General features: G+C 41.7%; 1 protein-coding gene across 1 annotated transcript in view; it reads right to left on the bottom strand.

The window, feature by feature from the left end:
- LOC135218836 (cyclin-G-associated kinase-like) overlaps nucleotides 1–17,500 on the bottom strand; it is a gene marked incomplete in the record, with an annotated part of 495,799 nt that overhangs the window by 217,758 nt on the left and 260,541 nt on the right. The window contains 3 exon segments of the mRNA XM_064255283.1: nucleotides 3,422–3,527; nucleotides 12,559–12,672; nucleotides 12,941–13,074. Of these exon segments, the coding sequence (XP_064111353.1) occupies nucleotides 3,422–3,527; nucleotides 12,559–12,672; nucleotides 12,941–13,074 (354 nt within the window).

Raw genomic sequence — 17,500 nt, 5'->3', positions numbered from 1 at the left:
CGCGAGTCTGCGGGGAAGACTCGCCCTGCTACCGTGTCGATCAGCATACCCAGGTACTTCATCCTCTGCTTGGGCTCGAGATCGGACTTCTCGAAGTTCATCACAATCACCAGATTGCGGCAGAACTCGAGAAGTTGATCCCTGTCCTGTAGCAACTGCGAGTGGGAGCGCGCCAGGACCAACCAGTCTTCGAGATACCTCAAAAGACGTATCCATGACGAGTGGGCCCAAGCAGACACCAGAGTGAACACTCGCGTGAACACCTGTGGGGCGGTTGAGAGACCGAAGCAAAGTGCCCTGAATTGGTACACCGTCCAGTCGAGGATGAAGCGGAGGTACTTCCTGGAGGATTGATGGACGGGTATCTGGAAATACATGTCCTTCAAGTCCACCGAAAGCATGAAGTCCTTCTCCCTGATAATGTCGAGCACGGATCGTGCCGTCTCCATCGTGAACCGAGAATGGCGAACGAATCGGTTCAGGGGAGAGAGATCTATCACGGGGCGCCAGCCCCCCGAAGACTTCTCCACCAGGAAAAGACGGCTGTAGAAGCCCGGTGAACGATCCCTGACGATCTCCACAGCTCCCTTGCTCAGCATGGCTTGGACTTCCTGCCGAAGGGCTACGTCCTTTGATGTTCCGGGTACATAGGTCTAAAGGTGGACTGGGTTGGAGGTGAGGGGTGGCCGAGACTCGAAGGGTAGTATACAGTGGGGCTTCGCTTAGTCGCGGATCAGCAATCATGGATTCAGTTAATCACAGGTTTTTCCTTGGACCACTTCTCAGTCTATATCACTGGTATGAATCCTAGTAGGTTAAGACTCGTCCAGTTCCGATAACCAACAAATGCATGAACAGATTCACATTATGATATTAACCCTTAAACGCCTAAGGGGTATAATAAAAATTGTCTCCCGTATGCCTTGGGGGTCTCGGAGTGAGCGCCGAAGCGGAAAAAATATTTTTTTCAAAAAATCACAGCGCGCTTAGTTTTCAAGATTAAAGAGTTCATTTTTGGCTCCTTTTTTTGTCATTGCCTGAAGTTTAGCATGCAACCATCAGAAATTAAAAAAAAATATCATTATCATATATAAATAATGCGATATATGATAGCACGAAAACAAAATTTTATATAAAATTGTATTCAAATCGCGCTGTGAGCAAAACGGTTAAAGCTAACGAGTTAATTTTGTTTTTGTTGTATTGTACACTAAATTGCAATCATTTTGGTATATAACACACTGTAAAACGATCAAAGCAACACAGAGAAAATATTATCACAAATTGATGCATGAATTCATAACACGCGGATGTAAAAAAATGTTTTTTTCAAAAATTCACCATAAATCTAAATATTTTTCTAGAGACTTCCAATTTGTTTCAAAATGAAGATAAATAATTGAATATTACTATACTGTAAGAGTTTTAGCTTACAATTGCAGTTTTCGACCATTTCAGACGAGTTAAAGTTGACTGAATGTTGAATTTTTTTATATGCAAATATTTCAAAAATGAGAAAAGCTATACCCTTCAATTATTTTTTGTTGTATTCTACATGAAATTGCACACATTTTCATATATAAAACTCTATGAAACGCCTAATATGAAACGGAGCAAATATTCCGAGAATGCGACGTACGCATTTTGGAGATTTGTGGCGGAAAATCCGCGCGCGGAGGGAAGGAAAGTTTTTTTTTTTAAATTCACCATAAATCTAAATATTGTGTTTTTTTACCATTTCGGTAGAGTGAAAGTTGACCGAACGTGGTTTTTTTCTATTTATCGAGATTTATATGCAAATATTTCGAAAATGAGAAAAGCTACAACCTTCAATTATTTTTTTTTTGTATTCTACATGAAATTGCGCACATTTTCATATATAAAACTTTATGTAATGGCTAATTTAAAATGGTGCAAACATTACGACAATCACACGCATGATTTTTTCGGAAGAGTTACCGCGCGGACGTAAGGAAAATGTTTTTTTTTTCATAAATTCACCATAAATCGAAATATTGTGCTAGAGATTTCCAATTTGTTGCAAAATGAAGGTAAATGATTTATTATTCCTAGAATATAAGAGTTTTAGCTTACAACTGCATTTTTCGACCATTTCGGTAGTCAAAGTTGACCGAAGATTGAAATTTTGGTCAGGTTACTACATGTACACAAACTGCATTATTCTAATCTTTCAATAAATCATAAAATTAGAATGAACAAGCTTCACAACTCCACAGTCAAAATGTTGAGACTCATTGTGATTTTTTATCAAATGACGACTGATGACTGGAGCAAGAAAAAGTTGAGGAATTTGGTCAGCTAGGTGAGAAGAGTTGACTTTATCCCTCCGATGCTGATATTCTGATGATGACTCTAATTTTCTTAACAAATTTGCCATAAATCATAAAAAAAAATGCTTATTGTTGTCATGGATCCTGTTATAAATTTTAATTTATGGCAAATCTTTTTTATAGTGACCTACTAAACCGGGATCCAACTCAAGAGAACCTATACCCCTCAAAAATATTTTAAATATTTTTAATGCGCTGTCGTAACCTATGTGGTTCAAAAAGTAATAAGTTTCAAATCACTGGAAAGGCAATTTACCATAATTTTCAAGTGTGAACACAAATGAGATATCTCATTTTTCTTTAATTTATGGTAAATAGTTTTCCTACAAAAGTCACACACAGCTAACTTTTACTTGTGATATCAATATTTTCTTTTTATTTATTTTTTTTAGCTTTTTAGACACCATTATGATGATATTAAACTCTTTAGCTTTCAAATAACACCAAATTCATTAACGTAGCACGAAGTATAATATCAGGAGTGATCAAAGAAAATTTATGCTAAGAATTTCTGCTCAATCAGTGCAGGGTAAGTGCTCTGGCCTCTTCCCAAATCTTCAATAGAAAAAATTGTATCCATGAACCGTTTGATAAGGAGGGTCATAATTCTGGTAATATAACCATGTATGTATTGTAAAATGGTAAATCTACAGTTGTCATAAGGATACATCACAGTTCTTGTTTTAAATCATGGTTACCTAACAGCATACTTTAAGATGGTAGTAGTAACACACTTATCCTATTAGTACAGTACCTTTATATATAAGCTAAAACATTTTTCAATATAATCAGATTCTTGGTGTGCAGAAAATTCAAATCTTGCATTAAACTCTTTCTGGGATTTTTTTTCCAATATTTCTCAAGCAGCTATACATAAGCTGAAGGCTGTATATGAGCATAATTACCCACTACTTTCAAAAGAAAGAAAGAAAAATTTTTTTCAATCAAAATGCAAGTACTACATGATTTGTAAAACACATTGAAAACTAAAATATTATATTACAAAATTATGCAAATTTCATTTCAAGGTAATTCAAAGTAAAGACTCCAATCAACACCATCGATTTTACCTTGTGATCATGAGGCATGTAAACTTTCATGTGATCAAATTCCTGGAGACTTGAGAGCACTCTATGATCACCTTGCCACACCTCTATATATGGTCTTACACCATCTCTGAAACAAGAAAGTAAGTTTAACAAAATTTCATAATCTTTGTGTGTCTATATACTATATCTTTTACTTTAACTTTGTGTTTAACAGTGACATAACCACTAGCACCATATAAATAGGCAAATTGAAGTTGTCGTGATCCAAGCTCTCAAACATTACTATGTAACATCCCTTGACTTGGAACATGCTATCTTGGCCCTCTTTCATACTGCAATCATTTTTTATGGTACATATAGGTATACATACAATACATTTACCCTATCTCAAACATTTTCACTACGACATATAGTATAATGACCCTATCTCAATCAGTTTCAAGTCAGTAATCACATTATAAAAACTAGAAATTTTTCCTACAGAACTGGAAAAACTGTCATACATTTTCATATCAGACCTTCAATTTACATAATTCAACATGAAGTTCTCTCCATTGTCTTAGGGGCATATGATCTATGTCCCCTTTAAGTCATTGCCCTATAGTTTTACAGGCCTCCATATTGGTATCTGTCTTACTACTGTTTTTCTGACTTCTGCTCTTCTCACAGCTCATAACATTCCCAAACTTCATGTAGTCTTTGGCACCAGCAACTGAACATCACATCTCTTAGCCATTTCTCAGTTTGAACATAGTACAAGCCTTTTAACTGCATCACAGATTTTTGCTGTTTACTACTTGTAACAGTATTTTTCAGAGTTAATTAAATTTTCATTACAAATAACCTAAGATATATTCACACACCCAACCATACTATAGTTACTAGTTCCTACTGCCTTTGCATTGCTTTATTCTTTTCACCAGTAATTGCACTTGCATCATCTGTTTATGGAAAAACTACAAACTCAACCAGTAAATTATGAACAGAGAGAGGGCAAAAGTGGAGTTGCTGGACTTTTAACATGTTAAATGAGTTACATCCAAGGTATTCCAATAAAAGTCTGAGGGACAAAAAAAACATGCTTGAGCTCCTCACTAATCTATTAAGTATTGTACTGAACAGATTAACTAATGTCTCAATAAGATACGGAGGGAAACAATAGAAGAAAACTACAGCCAATTTACGATGTACTGTCTTACAACTCACAGTTATCACTTCTTTCTAGGGCTGGCCATGGAAATATATGAACCTTCTCAGGAAAAACCCTGTAAATGAAGACTAAATCTACTCTGAATGGCTTGACATATTCTCTATACATTCTCCTTTATCCCTGTGCATCTCTGGCAACAATGAATATACATCTTTAACTCATGATAGTTCCCGTCCTAAAGCGTAATTCTTAGTGAGGACAAATATACACGTATTTATAACCTCAAGTGATGGCTTTGTCTCTTATCAGTTGAGAAAGGCTAAATTAATCTAGTGTTAATAATGGTTACCCTCATGGCAGATTATCCCAAGTATACCCACCTCTTTTTCTATTTACCAGCATTTGTAATCTGAATGTTACTTAGCTAAATCCTCTTCTAATTTTCTCCTTTTTGAAACCCACCTGTTCCTTGATCCTTCAAGATCTCACTAAAGTAACTCCTTTTAATTTTAAGCACATCTCAGCTTACTCTGATACAGCATTAACACACTTACAGCTAGACTTACATGAGTTAATATATCTCATCTTTATGATGGCAACTGGCTGGAGGCTCTCCCAACATCTATTGCTATGCATTGTTAAATTTTGCATCATTCACTATATATTCAATGCTTTATTTTTTCAACTTTCGTTGCATTTTGTCATGAGTTTTCCTTATTCAACCACCCAAATACTGAGGTTCTCTGAAAGGAAGACTACTGAAAAATATGTATCATATACACGAGAGGTTAAAATTTCCTTACGTGTCCTGACTAGTAAGATGGAACATGTCCCTGATTGTCACAACCAAGTTAGGCCTTCATTACTAAACTGCAAACCCTACTTAGTATGATCAAATACCATGTGCTGAAAATAATGGGGCTTTACATATAAGCCAATCAGCTGCAAAAGAGAAGCACTGGTAGGTGGCAATTTCCTACCTTTACTACTGAAGACTGTGATCTAGTTTGTCCCTACATATTCAAAAATATTTTACTCTGATGCATCACCACCTACAATCAAAACAATATTATGTCCCTTCTTCCTTGCAGCAAAGTTTCAGTACAATCTTCAGTAGCATAAAATTGGATCAACGGATATGTGGTGTAAAGTATAATTCATGAAATGCAGATCAGTAGAATGACAAGCAGTCAAAAACTAACCCCTTATATATTTTCCATATTTAATTTTTAGGTCACATTTGTACTTCAGCAATGAAAATCATTAAAATCTCTCATGAAAGTATAAACAGCATTCCTAACTCAATGAAGAGACAAGGAAAAATGATATTGTTAAGATACAATAAAGTTTTGTACATACTTACCTGGCAGATATATACGATTAATGGCCAGCCCAGCCTCCCCTCAGGAGACAGGTGGAAGAGAAAATCTGATCAGAAAACGGGATTGGTTCATACACCCGCCACCCAGCGGCGGGAAAGGTAGACCACCTGACCTACCTGTCGCGTGTGCCGCGAGATTTGAAATTCTGTCGGGAACGTCGGAGACTATAGCTATGTATATATCTGCCAGGTAAGTATGTACAAAACTTTATTGTATCTTAACAATATCATTTTTGTACATGAACTTCCCTGTCAGATATATACATAGCTGATTGGCACCCTTGGAGGAGGGTAAGAGACAGCTAAATAAAAATAGAAAAGGGAAACCCCTAGTGTTGTAGGATATAAAAACCTTGGTTCTTACCTGTTTAGGCAGAAGACTTCATGGATACTGTCTATGAGTCTGCATTGCCTGGAGAGCTACAGCGAGGACGTGACCTGTTACTGAAAGACTCTCCGGATCTACCAAAGGGATATCTGATCCACTTACATGGTAGAATCCAAGTAGGATCTAGTCAAAGGGAATTCGTCCGCTTACTTGACAGAACCTGTCCACTACTACGCAAGGAGCCAAAACCATCCGACCACCTAACCAAACTAACTCGTGTTAGAACTAAGATAAGAAAGAGATGCCTACCTGCATCCTCTTTCTGACAACCATAAAAAACACAAACAAAACAAGAGGAGAAATAAAATTAAAAGCCTAACAAAGATACACTTCAGCTCCCTGCCCCAGCACCGAATCCGCAGATACGTATGGACCTAGGGCGAAGCATTTGTCATAAGTAATCTTCACGTCCCTTAAGTAGTGGTTTGCGAACACTGATTGGCATCTCCAAAAGGTAGCCTCCATCAGGTTTTGCACAGATATGTTTTTGTTGAAGGCAAGAGAAGTGGCAATAGCCCTCACTTCATGGGCCTTAACTTTAAGAAGCCTAAAATCTTCCTCATTGCATGCCACATGTGCTTCTTTGATAAGGCTTCTCAAGAAGAAAGCTAGCGCATTCTTCGACAAGGGCCTACTGGGGTCTCTCACAGAACACCAAAGGACGTCCTTATTGCCCTTAAGTTGTTCTTTCCTCTTCAGATAAAATTTCATTATTCTCACAGGGCAAAGAGTCTTCTCAGGCTCTTCCCCTACTAGAGAAGACAATCCTTGAATCTCGAAAGTTCTGGGCCACGGATTAGATGGATTCTCATTCTTTGCCAGGAATGAGGGGAGGAAAGAACAAACTATTGACTGGTCTTTAAAGCCGACATTTCCTTCAATGGCTTGCAGCTCACTCACCCTCTTGGCGGATTCTAAAGCCATAAGGTAAAGGGCCTTCTTGGTCAAGTCCTTGAACGATGCTGATCCAGGAGGTTCAAACGTAGATGAGCTGAGATACTGAAGTACTACGTCCAGATTCCAATTGGGAGTTCTTGAGGAAGGCTTCTTTGTCGTTTCAAAAGACCTAATCAGGTCATGCAAGTATTTATCTTCGGAGATGTTGAGGCCTCTGTGTCTGAATACCGCTGCCTACATACTGCGGTATCCCTTAATCGTCGATACCAATAGTCCACATTCTTCCTTCAGGAAAAGGAAGAAGTCAGCGATTTGGGTCACAGAGGTACTGGAAGAGGAAATTTTCTTACTCTTACACCAAAGTCTGAAGACATCCCACTTCGACTGGTATACTCGTAAGGTGGAAGACCTCCTTGCTCTTGCGATTGCTTTTGCAGATGAAGATGAAAAGCCCTTCGCTCTGACGAGACTTTGGATAGTCTGAAGCCAGTCAGACTGAGAGCGGGGAGGTTTTTGTGATACCTGTCGAAGTGGGGTTGTCTGAGTAAATCGTTCCTTAGTGGGAGTGATCTTGGAAGGTCCACTAACCATTCCAGTACCTCTGTGAACCATTCTTGGGCCGGCCAGAACGGAGTGATTAGTGTCATCCTCGCTGAATCTGACTCTGCGAATTTCTTCAACGTTTCCCCCAGTATCTTGAAGGGAGGAAACGCGTAAACGTCTAGCCCCTTCCACTCGAGCAAAAGAGCATCTATCCCTATCGCCCTTGGATCCGAAATGGGAGAGCAGTACAGATCCAGTCTTGCATTTCTTGAGGTGGCGAAGAGGTCTACATGCGGCCTGCCCCACAACCTCCACAGGCTCTGGCATACATCCTGATGAAGTGTCCACTCCGTGGGAAGGACCTGCTCTTTCCTGCTGAGGAGATCTGCTCTTACGTTCCTTTCCCCCTGTGCGAACCTGGTGAGGAGCCTGACACTCCTTTCTTCGGCCCAAAGAAGAAGGTCTCTTGCTGTTTCGTACAGAGAGAAGAAATGCATCCCCCCGTTTCCTGATGTATGCCAGAGCTGTGGTGTTGTCCGAGTTGACCTGAACGATGGAGTTTCGGACGTGGGGCTCGAATGCTCTTAAAGTCAGCCAAACAGCCATCAGCTCTTTCCTGTTGATGTGCCAGGACACCTGGTCCCCTACCCAGGTGCCTGACACTTCTAGAGTTCCCAGAGTCGCACCCCAACCTGTCTCCGACGCGTCGGAGAACAACACTAGGTTGGGGTTCAGGGGTTGCAGAGACAGCCCCTGTACAAATCTGTCGGGATCTGCCCACCACACAAGTTTCTCCTTGATCTGACGAGTCACGTATAGAGAGAACGTCAAATCCTGAGAACGACGACTCCCTCGCTGAGCATACTTCTTTCCCTAAGAAGGCTGCCACCTTCTCGAGGCCTCGGGCTATCCTTTCGGGAGACGGAAAAGCCCGAAAACTCTGAGAGTTCATCCGGATCCCCAGATAAATGCATTCCTGATTGGGGATTAGTTGTAACTTTTGAAAGTTGACTAGAAGTCCTAGCGAACTCGTCAAATCCAAGGTGTTCTGTAAGTCCTCCAGACAACGTTCCTTCGAGTTGGCCCTTATAAGCCAATTGTCTAGGTAAAGGGATATCCTCACCCCCTCCAAATGAAGCCATTGAGCGACATTCCTCAAGATTCCCGTAAAAACTTGAGGGGCTGTTGAGAGGCCAAAGCACAAAGCCCTGAATTGATACACTTTTCCCCCCATCATGAACCTGAGAAACTTCCTCGATGAAGGATGGATCGGCACATGGAAGTAAGCGTCCTGTAAGTCCAGGGACACCATCCAGTCCCCTGGACGGAGAGCAGCCAACACCGATGACGAGGTTTCCATCGTAAAATTCTTTTTCTCCACAAAGAAGTTCAGGGCGCTTACATCTAGAACCGGTCTCCATCCTCCCGAGGATTTTGGAACTAGGAAAAGGCAGTTGTAAAAGCCTGCTGACTGATGGTCTGAGACTAGTTCTATTGCCTCCTTTTCTAGCATCTGATCTACCGCTAGACGGAGGGCTTGGTTCATGGTGGGGTCTCTGTACTTGGCCGTCAACTCCCTCGGAGTGGTCGTCAAGGGAGGTCTTGAGGCGAAAGGGATGAGGTAACCTCTTTTCACGATTGAGAGGGTCCAGGTATCCACACCTCTCTGGGCCCAGACGTCTGCAAACTTTAATAGTCTGGCACCCACCGTTGTCTGAAGGACTTGATCCCTATTTTAGTTTGTCTTGACTGATTTTAGCGAAGGTCTTCCCTCTCCTGCTGGGCCTTCGTCCCTCCCCTCAAAAGAGGAGGGTCTGGAGGAGACCCCCTCGAAAGGGTTCCTGAGTTACTGTCTTTTCCTTCTTAAGTCTTAACGGGAAAAGGGGACGAGCTCTGAAGGACTTGATCCCTATTTAGTTGTCTTGACTGATTTAGCGAAGGTCTTCCCTCTCCTGCTGGGCCTTCGTCCCCTAAAAGAGGAGGGTCTGGAGGAAGAACCCCCTCGAAAGGGTTCCTGAGTTACTGTCTTTTCCTTCCTAATCTTAACGGGAAAAGAGGGACAAGCTTCCTTGCCGACTGAGCCAGAAGGTCCTGGGTAGCCTTGGCTGAAAGTGATGTCGAGATATCCTGGACTAACTTCTTGGGAAAAAGCTGAGTTGAGAGTTGCGAAAACAGAAGAGAAGACCGCTGAGCATGCGAGACTGACTTAGTCAAGAAGGAGCAGTACACCGCCCTTCCTCTTTGGAGAGCAGCCAAGATCCAAAGCTCCTAAGTGCTTTCTTCATGGATAAGGTGGGCTTCATCCTAACACAGGAGGATCCCTTCGTTGCCTTGGACTTCGAAAACAACGAGTGAGGAGACGGAGGAGCGGTAGGACTAAGGGAATCTCCAAATTCCTGAAGCAATAGCTCAGTCAGTTTCTTGTACGAAGAGACAGCCGCCGTCTTGTTAGCCTCTTCGTCAGAGCCATCCTGGTCTTCTTGTACAGGTGAACGAGGAGGATCCTTTGAAGAAGATGCGGTCCTATCAGGAGAAGGGCGTCCAACCGATGCATGTCGACGTACCGGAGAAGTCCTTTCAACAGGGGATCGACAAGAATACGCCGCCTTCGGAGAAGAAAGCTTACGACGAGGAGAGCGCGTCAGAAGAAGGGCGTCTAGATCTCTTGACTGGCAGCGAGACGTCCTTCCTTCTACGAGATCTACTAGCCAAGGAGTCAGCAAGGGCCGAGATCTGCGCTTGGAGCCTGGCAAGCACACTAGAAGGGGACTTCGCAGGCTCTTCATCCGAAGAAGCAGAGAGAGGCGCGCGCGTAGAAGAGCAGTCCCTGGATCTTCTGGGCCTCTTCACATCCGGCGAGGGCTCCTCAGGAAAAACTTCCGGGCTGGAAGCCAAAGGGCTGCAGGGCGCCTTCCAAGCTCTCTTCAAAGGGCGAGAAGCATCCAGGGAGTTCCAGCCGCGCTTCGGTGAGGGCGAAGAAGACGAGGAGAAGCATTGACGAAGGATCTCCTTCTTGATACGATCCGAGGCAGCCTGGGAACGCTCTTCAGGATCTGCCGAAGGGACGCCTGACCGGTGGGGGCTCTCCCTAGCCTTCCTGCGGCTGTCGACTTTCCTCCTCCACTGGAACTGGGAGTCTGGAAGAGGTCTAGGCCTGGAAGCACTACGGAGCCGGTCAGACGCCCCCTCCACAACACTGGGGTTACTGCACTGATCACTAACACTGCCACTCTTACCTTGTTCTAAGGCGCGAATCTTCAGTTCCATGTTGCGAATGGTGCCTTTCAAAGCCGCCACCTCCGAAGACGAATCGTCGGCTTCGGTGCGGGGAGCAGGGGCTGAAACCTGGGAAGAAGGTTCTACTTCTACATGAGGGTTAGGTTCAGAATCTAACTCACTAACTCGAGACCTACTCGAGCTTCTAGAGGAAGCTTTGCGCACCCTATCTCTCTCCAACTTCCTTAAGTAGGAAGAAAGAGCCTTCCACTCATCCTTATTCAACCCCTCACATTCCTTACATGGGTTAGCAAACGAGCACTCATTCCCCCTGCACCTCATACAAACAGTGTGAGGGTCCACCGAAGCTTTCGGCAACCTAACCTTACATACTTCAACAGAACAAACCCTAAACATAACAGGAGTCTTAACTACATTATCTAAACCAGACATGATTAAAGCAAAATCCAGAGCAAAGTCAAAAACGGTCCACAAACAGCATATGCCAAGCCAAAAAGAGATAGTACGTCACCAAAAAATCCTTCCAAAATGAACTCCAGGCAAGCGAGACGAAATAATTATCAGGAGGAACCCACAACAGTTGTTGACGGTCCCGGCGACAGAGAAAATCTGATCAGAAAACGGGATTGGTTCATACACCTGCCTCCCAGCGGCGGGAAAGGTAGACCACCTGACCTACCTGTCGCATGTGCCGCGAGATTTGAAATTCTGTCGGGAACGTCGGAGACTATAGCTATGTATATATCTGACAGGGAAGTTCATGTACAAAAGTAAACAGCACAGCAGCTTGAGAGCACTTATGATTGGTTCTAAGCATGAATAATTAAATCACTTCTCTTATCTGGTAATCAAAGGCCAAGATTCATAACATGTAAATCTCAAGCATCTCTTTCCTGAAATAATCATGTGATGACTAGAGGCAAAAATAGCCTTTAGATTTCCAACAGAGATGTTATATTCAGAAACTTGTGGGACAAAAAAAGAATAATGCCTTTGACTTATAAAACCAAGAATTTTAACTAATCAAATGTGTTTTCATTAGCATAAAAATTATTACTGGAATTATACCGTGTCATGTAAGTGTATAGATCTTATCCTTAAAATAACAAACTAGCAGTACACACCTGAGCAATATACAATATACCACAATTGTACTTCTGAACTAAGACAACTTTCAGGGCCAAGACAATAACCACTATCTGCTAAATTTGTTGTAATAATATACAAGTTAAGTATATCTTAGTTTTACCAGACCACTGAGCTGATAAACAGCTCTCCTAAGGCTGGCCCGTAGCATTAGATATTTCTACGTGGCTAGGAACCAACTGGTCACCAAGCAACAGGACCTACAGCTTATTGTGGGATCCGAACCACATTATATCAAGAAATGAATTTCTATCACCAGAAATAAATTCCTCTGATTCCGCGTTGACCGAGCCGAGAATCAAACTTCGGACCACCGGATTGGCAGCCGAGCGCGAAAACCACTCGTCCAACGAGGCACTGTAATAATATACAATTACTCTATTTATACCACTATGAAATTAAAATTAAAATCTTACCTTCTCTGAGTAAAAAGCGGAATTGGTGATATGATGACAGAAGTTAGAGTAACTGGTTTAAAATGGGGTGTAATGGGTGGAGAACACACCAAATCACGAATGTATTCCAAATATCTGTTGAAAGATTAAAAGCTGTTAATAATTTGTGTAAAGAGTTTTTTTATTATAAAAATTTTTCTATAAACCAACACTGTTCTATAATTTAATACAAAGGAAAATTATAGAAAAAATATCCAAGAACAGCAAGCTAAATGTAGACATCACCAAAAGTTCCTGATGTGTCAAAAATACATTTCAGTTAATCATAAAAATTAAACTTCCAGCACGCCTTAGTATTTACCAGATTTCTTATAAAAGAAAACATCAGTACCCTTATCCTTACTTAAACTGTGAAGCCTGCAAAGAAGGAGGTGATCTTTTGATTGCAAACATATTGAGAGCCTGCTCTGGACGATTAAATGCATGACATACCAAAAGGAACGAACACACGAGGACTGCTGTCGAGGCTTTCCCATCCTGCAAAAAACAGACAGAACAGAGACAACATAAATTTTACATTTCCGAGGTTATTTTTTTATAATAAGATTACACTGAACCCAACACTGATCCTTTTTCAAAACTGACAGAAAAACCCCAAGCTCATACTAACTTTACTTCTAAAACAGTGATCAGTGCACAATTTAAATAATACCTGATTTTTAAAATACAAAATAATAAACTTATATATAGAGGTACACATTCCCTTACCCAAAATTCTAAAAACTGAAAAGCTCTAAAAACTGAAAACATTTTGTGGAGAGCAGAGTGACCTCTAGTCGCCTCAAAATCAAAATCAGAAACTCTTGGGAGGTCCAAAAGGCTGTCCTGAGTTTCAGGTTAATTAAGAGAAGGCACTATTCATCTTGGTCAGACACCAGAAGAATTAACTTACAGGTATGCGCCTATTACTCGGATGTTGCAACTGACAACAGATGCATGTCTCGAGGAGAATATACAAATACACATATTCCTAGACTACTCTTGATTGAGCGTCAGCCTAATTCTTCTCCACTTCGAACAGAAAAAGAATAAGGACTGGAAGCAGACCACCTTCATTCTCTATGAAGAGAGCGAAGGTAAAGCTATCCCGAAGGGAAGCTTCTATGGCGATAACAGGATACTGAAGATGACTTGTTAATGACTAGTTCATGCCAAACCGGTTGTTCCATCACTGGAGAGATCCTAAGAACGAACCAGGAACATAGGCTCTTGCATCCAAACTCTGGGGAGTATAATCCATAGAGTTCCTCTTATTCCTTTGTCCTGCCCAATGTAACCCAGGAAGTAGAGGGAAAAGAGAGAAGGATGACTGTTCTTGCCCGTTCTTCTAGGAACTAGCAGGAATGGGCGACAACCAACTGAGTCATTAACTTGTGGTGATGGTAGCAATCCAAAGGGAGAACAGAGTTTTCCACCCACCAAATAGAGCATTCTCTTTCTACAACTGGTTCGTTCATGGGAATGCAAGAGTGTGTCGAGTAGAATTGACTGCGCCAAAAGTTGGCGAGAACTTGCCACTTCTCGCCACGCATCTGTCTTTGTGATAGAAGAATTCCCAAAGAGGAATACACAGAGAACCTCATCCTCGACTCTCGTGATGTCCTGTTCAAGTGGTGGCTCATGAAACATCCCCTAGTGTTGACGAAGATGAACACGGAGACCCTGTCGTCGGGTGTCCAACAGGCAGCGCCAGACTACCAACAGCTGGTGCCAGGTGAGGCATGAACAACACCGAGCGAGCTGGAGCAAAGGAGTGAATGCCTCAGATCGTGCAGAGCCCCTGGACGGGGACTGGCGCTCGACAATAAACGCCCAATACGAGAGAGATTCAAGTGCCTAGGCGCCAATACTTGGTGCTCTCACAAGAATCAGTAATATTCTGATGAGCAATTAGGACAAAAGTATTTGAAAACGCTCATATATACCAACGCAAGAGCAGAGTTCTAATCCACTTCTTCTTCAGCAGACGACAAGTTGGTATCTCAACCTTTAAGAACATGTCTGTGAAGGTGAGCAAGTCGACACACCTGGCTGCGAACACCTGGGAGAGGACTGGCTATCAGAAGCAAGAGGTCGCTTATGATCCTTCCAATGTCTAGGCACTAGCACAGGGCATTCAATATTAACCCTTTCATGTCCAACTGATGTAATAGTACGTAAAAATACTCTATCCCCTATCTATCCAACTGACGTAGAGGTACGTAAAATTTACTGAAATTTTTCATACGTGTGGTAAGGGCATTTTTTTTTTTTTTTTTTTTTCGGACAAGTAGCGATTTCCATAGGCTAGATCATACCTTGGACCATGTATCTCGGGTATCAATACGCCAGCAAAGTAGTTTCTGTACTGCGCATGCTCAAATCCCTGGAGTAGTAAAATTCTCACAATGAAATCAGCTGATCGCACCTACACTTCCCTCTCAGTGACCCCAAAGCCATTTTTCTTAACTCTCCCTTTATTCTTCAACTTTTCCTCTACATTTTCGTATATTTACAAAGTAATTTCTATGAAAAATAACCGAGATAGGGCTCTTCAAAAAATTTTTATTCTAGCAATAAATGTTGACAACGGTAAAATTTTTTTTTGTTTCAATCAATTTATAACGTCAAAATGAAACTGTTGCCGTATCCAAAGCCATTTTTCTTGACCTTCCCTTTATTCTTCAATGTTTCCTCTACATTTTCGTATATTTACAAAGGAATTTCAATGAAAAATAACCGAGATAGGGCTCTTCAAAAAAAAAAAATTCTAGCGATAATTCTCACTATGCGCCGGGCAGAGCGCTATGTTTCTTATCCTCTTTTCTATCAATTTTTTCACAGGCTAGACTTATTTGTTTTCCGTTGATTTATATGTCGTCATTTAGGAAATTTTATTTGCTTTCTCAAAAAGTCATTCATTCGCCTGACTTTCATAGTTTTAGGGTTAGGAACGAAAATATAAAAAAAGTAAAGATTTTTTTGTTTTTTTGTTAAATAACTCACATTTTTTTGTATTTAGAGGGCTGGGACTCTTATTCTGACTATTCCACCATATAATACTAACATTTAGAAAAAAAGGACACCAAAATGAACGTTGTTAGCATAAAATTTATATTTTTGCTGAATTTTCATAATAATAATTTTTTCGCACTGTCAAGCGCTCCCAGACACCTCGGATATCTGGGGGCACAGTGCTCAAAACTAAGCAGATATGAAAGAGTTAATACTCATTAAGTAAAATAAGTAACCTTTCTTGAATCCCATGAATACTGAGCACCAGTCACTAGACGCCTTTCCAGCAGCATTCAATCGAAAACTAAAAACAGGGTGAAAAAACCATCAGACTCCCTTCAGTCGAATCAGCTGAGTCGCAAGTCGAAAATTGACTGAGAGTCGGATCAGCCGAGTCATGAGTCGAAAATCGATTGAGAGTCGGATCAGCTGAGTCACGAGTCGAACATCGACTGTGAGGAGTCGGACAAACATGACTGCAAGGGGACGAGGCTTCATTGACTGAAGAATACCTCTTCAGAGGTAAAGAGAACAATGAATCACACCATCAACGCTATCTATGAGGTGACGAACCACTGGAATAGGACAACAACTTTGTGCTAAAAGATACGCCTTTCCAACGGCGTTCGGTCGAAACCTATAAAGACATGCCAAGTTCGACCATGGTGGTAAAAACCTCCTCACTACATATCCATCAAGACGACTTGCTAATGGGTGTCTGCCAAAACACCGATACCTGGGAAAAGCTACAGGTTCAACTGAGGGGGCAACCCCCTTGGACTCCCTTCGACTACCAGTATGTCTTCTCCTTGGTGCAAAAGAGCATGACAATGATCTTAAGTTTAGGAGATCCAAGGAGCCTCCTTCAACACACTCCCAGAAAGATGCCTTTCCAGCAGCTGTCTGTCGATATCTGGGACTGACAACAGGTTCGACTGAGGGAGCAACTACCTGTATGTAACCCCTATGACCTCCCTTGGACCTCCGGTATGTCTTCTCCCCAGTGCGGGGGAGCGGGAAAGTGACCTTTGTCTAGGAGAATCGAGGAACAAGTAGCCGCCTCCTCCACTACACAACATTTCACTGTTACATTGATAAATTCATGATAATCAAAATTAAAATGCTGGCAAAGGCATGGGAAGGAACAATGGAGCCAGGCGCCGGAGCAAACGACAAAGATAAGAGGGGTAATAGGAGAGAACTGGCGTTAGGTTTGGGAGGCAAGGGGAGTCAGTAGGCGACAGATGGGAGGCGAGAGGCAAAATGCCGGCGCCTCTGGTAATCTCAGTTACTGATTACTTCCATGAAAATAATTGATCCGTAATCAATTACTCACTACATACAGGCAATCCCCGGGTTATGACGGGGGTTCCGTTCTTGAGACACGTTGTAAGCCAAAAATCGTCGTAAGCCGGAACATCGTAAAAAATCCTGAGAAAACCTTACTTTTAATGCTTTTGGGTGCATTGAAAACTATGTAAACTTGCTTTCTTATTGCATTTTTCATGAAAAGAACCTTCAAATATTGATTATTTTGCATTTTTGGTGTAGTATTTCTTGTGCTAGATCAGCGTTGGAAGCGTCGTAACCCTGGAAATAATTTCAGATGAATATAATTGAAAAACGCCTTAACCTCGTAACGTCGTAAGCCAAACCCGTCGTAAGCCAAACCTGTTGTAAGCCAGGGACTGCCTGTACTTTATCTATCACTATACAGGCAGTCCCTGGTTATCAGCAGGTTTCCATTCTCGGTAGGGTGCTGAGAAGCAAAAACTGCCGACAACCAAAACTCAGCAATTTATGGTGCTCACGGCACAGTTTCAGTAAAAGGCACTGATAACCGGTTCATGGTGCCTCTATTAGGTATATTGTGGTGCCATAACTCTTACCAACTCTTATTATTGGCACC

This window comes from Macrobrachium nipponense, chromosome 1 (assembly GCF_015104395.2).
Source record: "Macrobrachium nipponense isolate FS-2020 chromosome 1, ASM1510439v2, whole genome shotgun sequence".
NCBI lineage: Eukaryota > Metazoa > Arthropoda > Malacostraca > Decapoda > Palaemonidae > Macrobrachium > Macrobrachium nipponense.
This window is presented reverse-complemented; position numbering and strand designations above follow the sequence as displayed.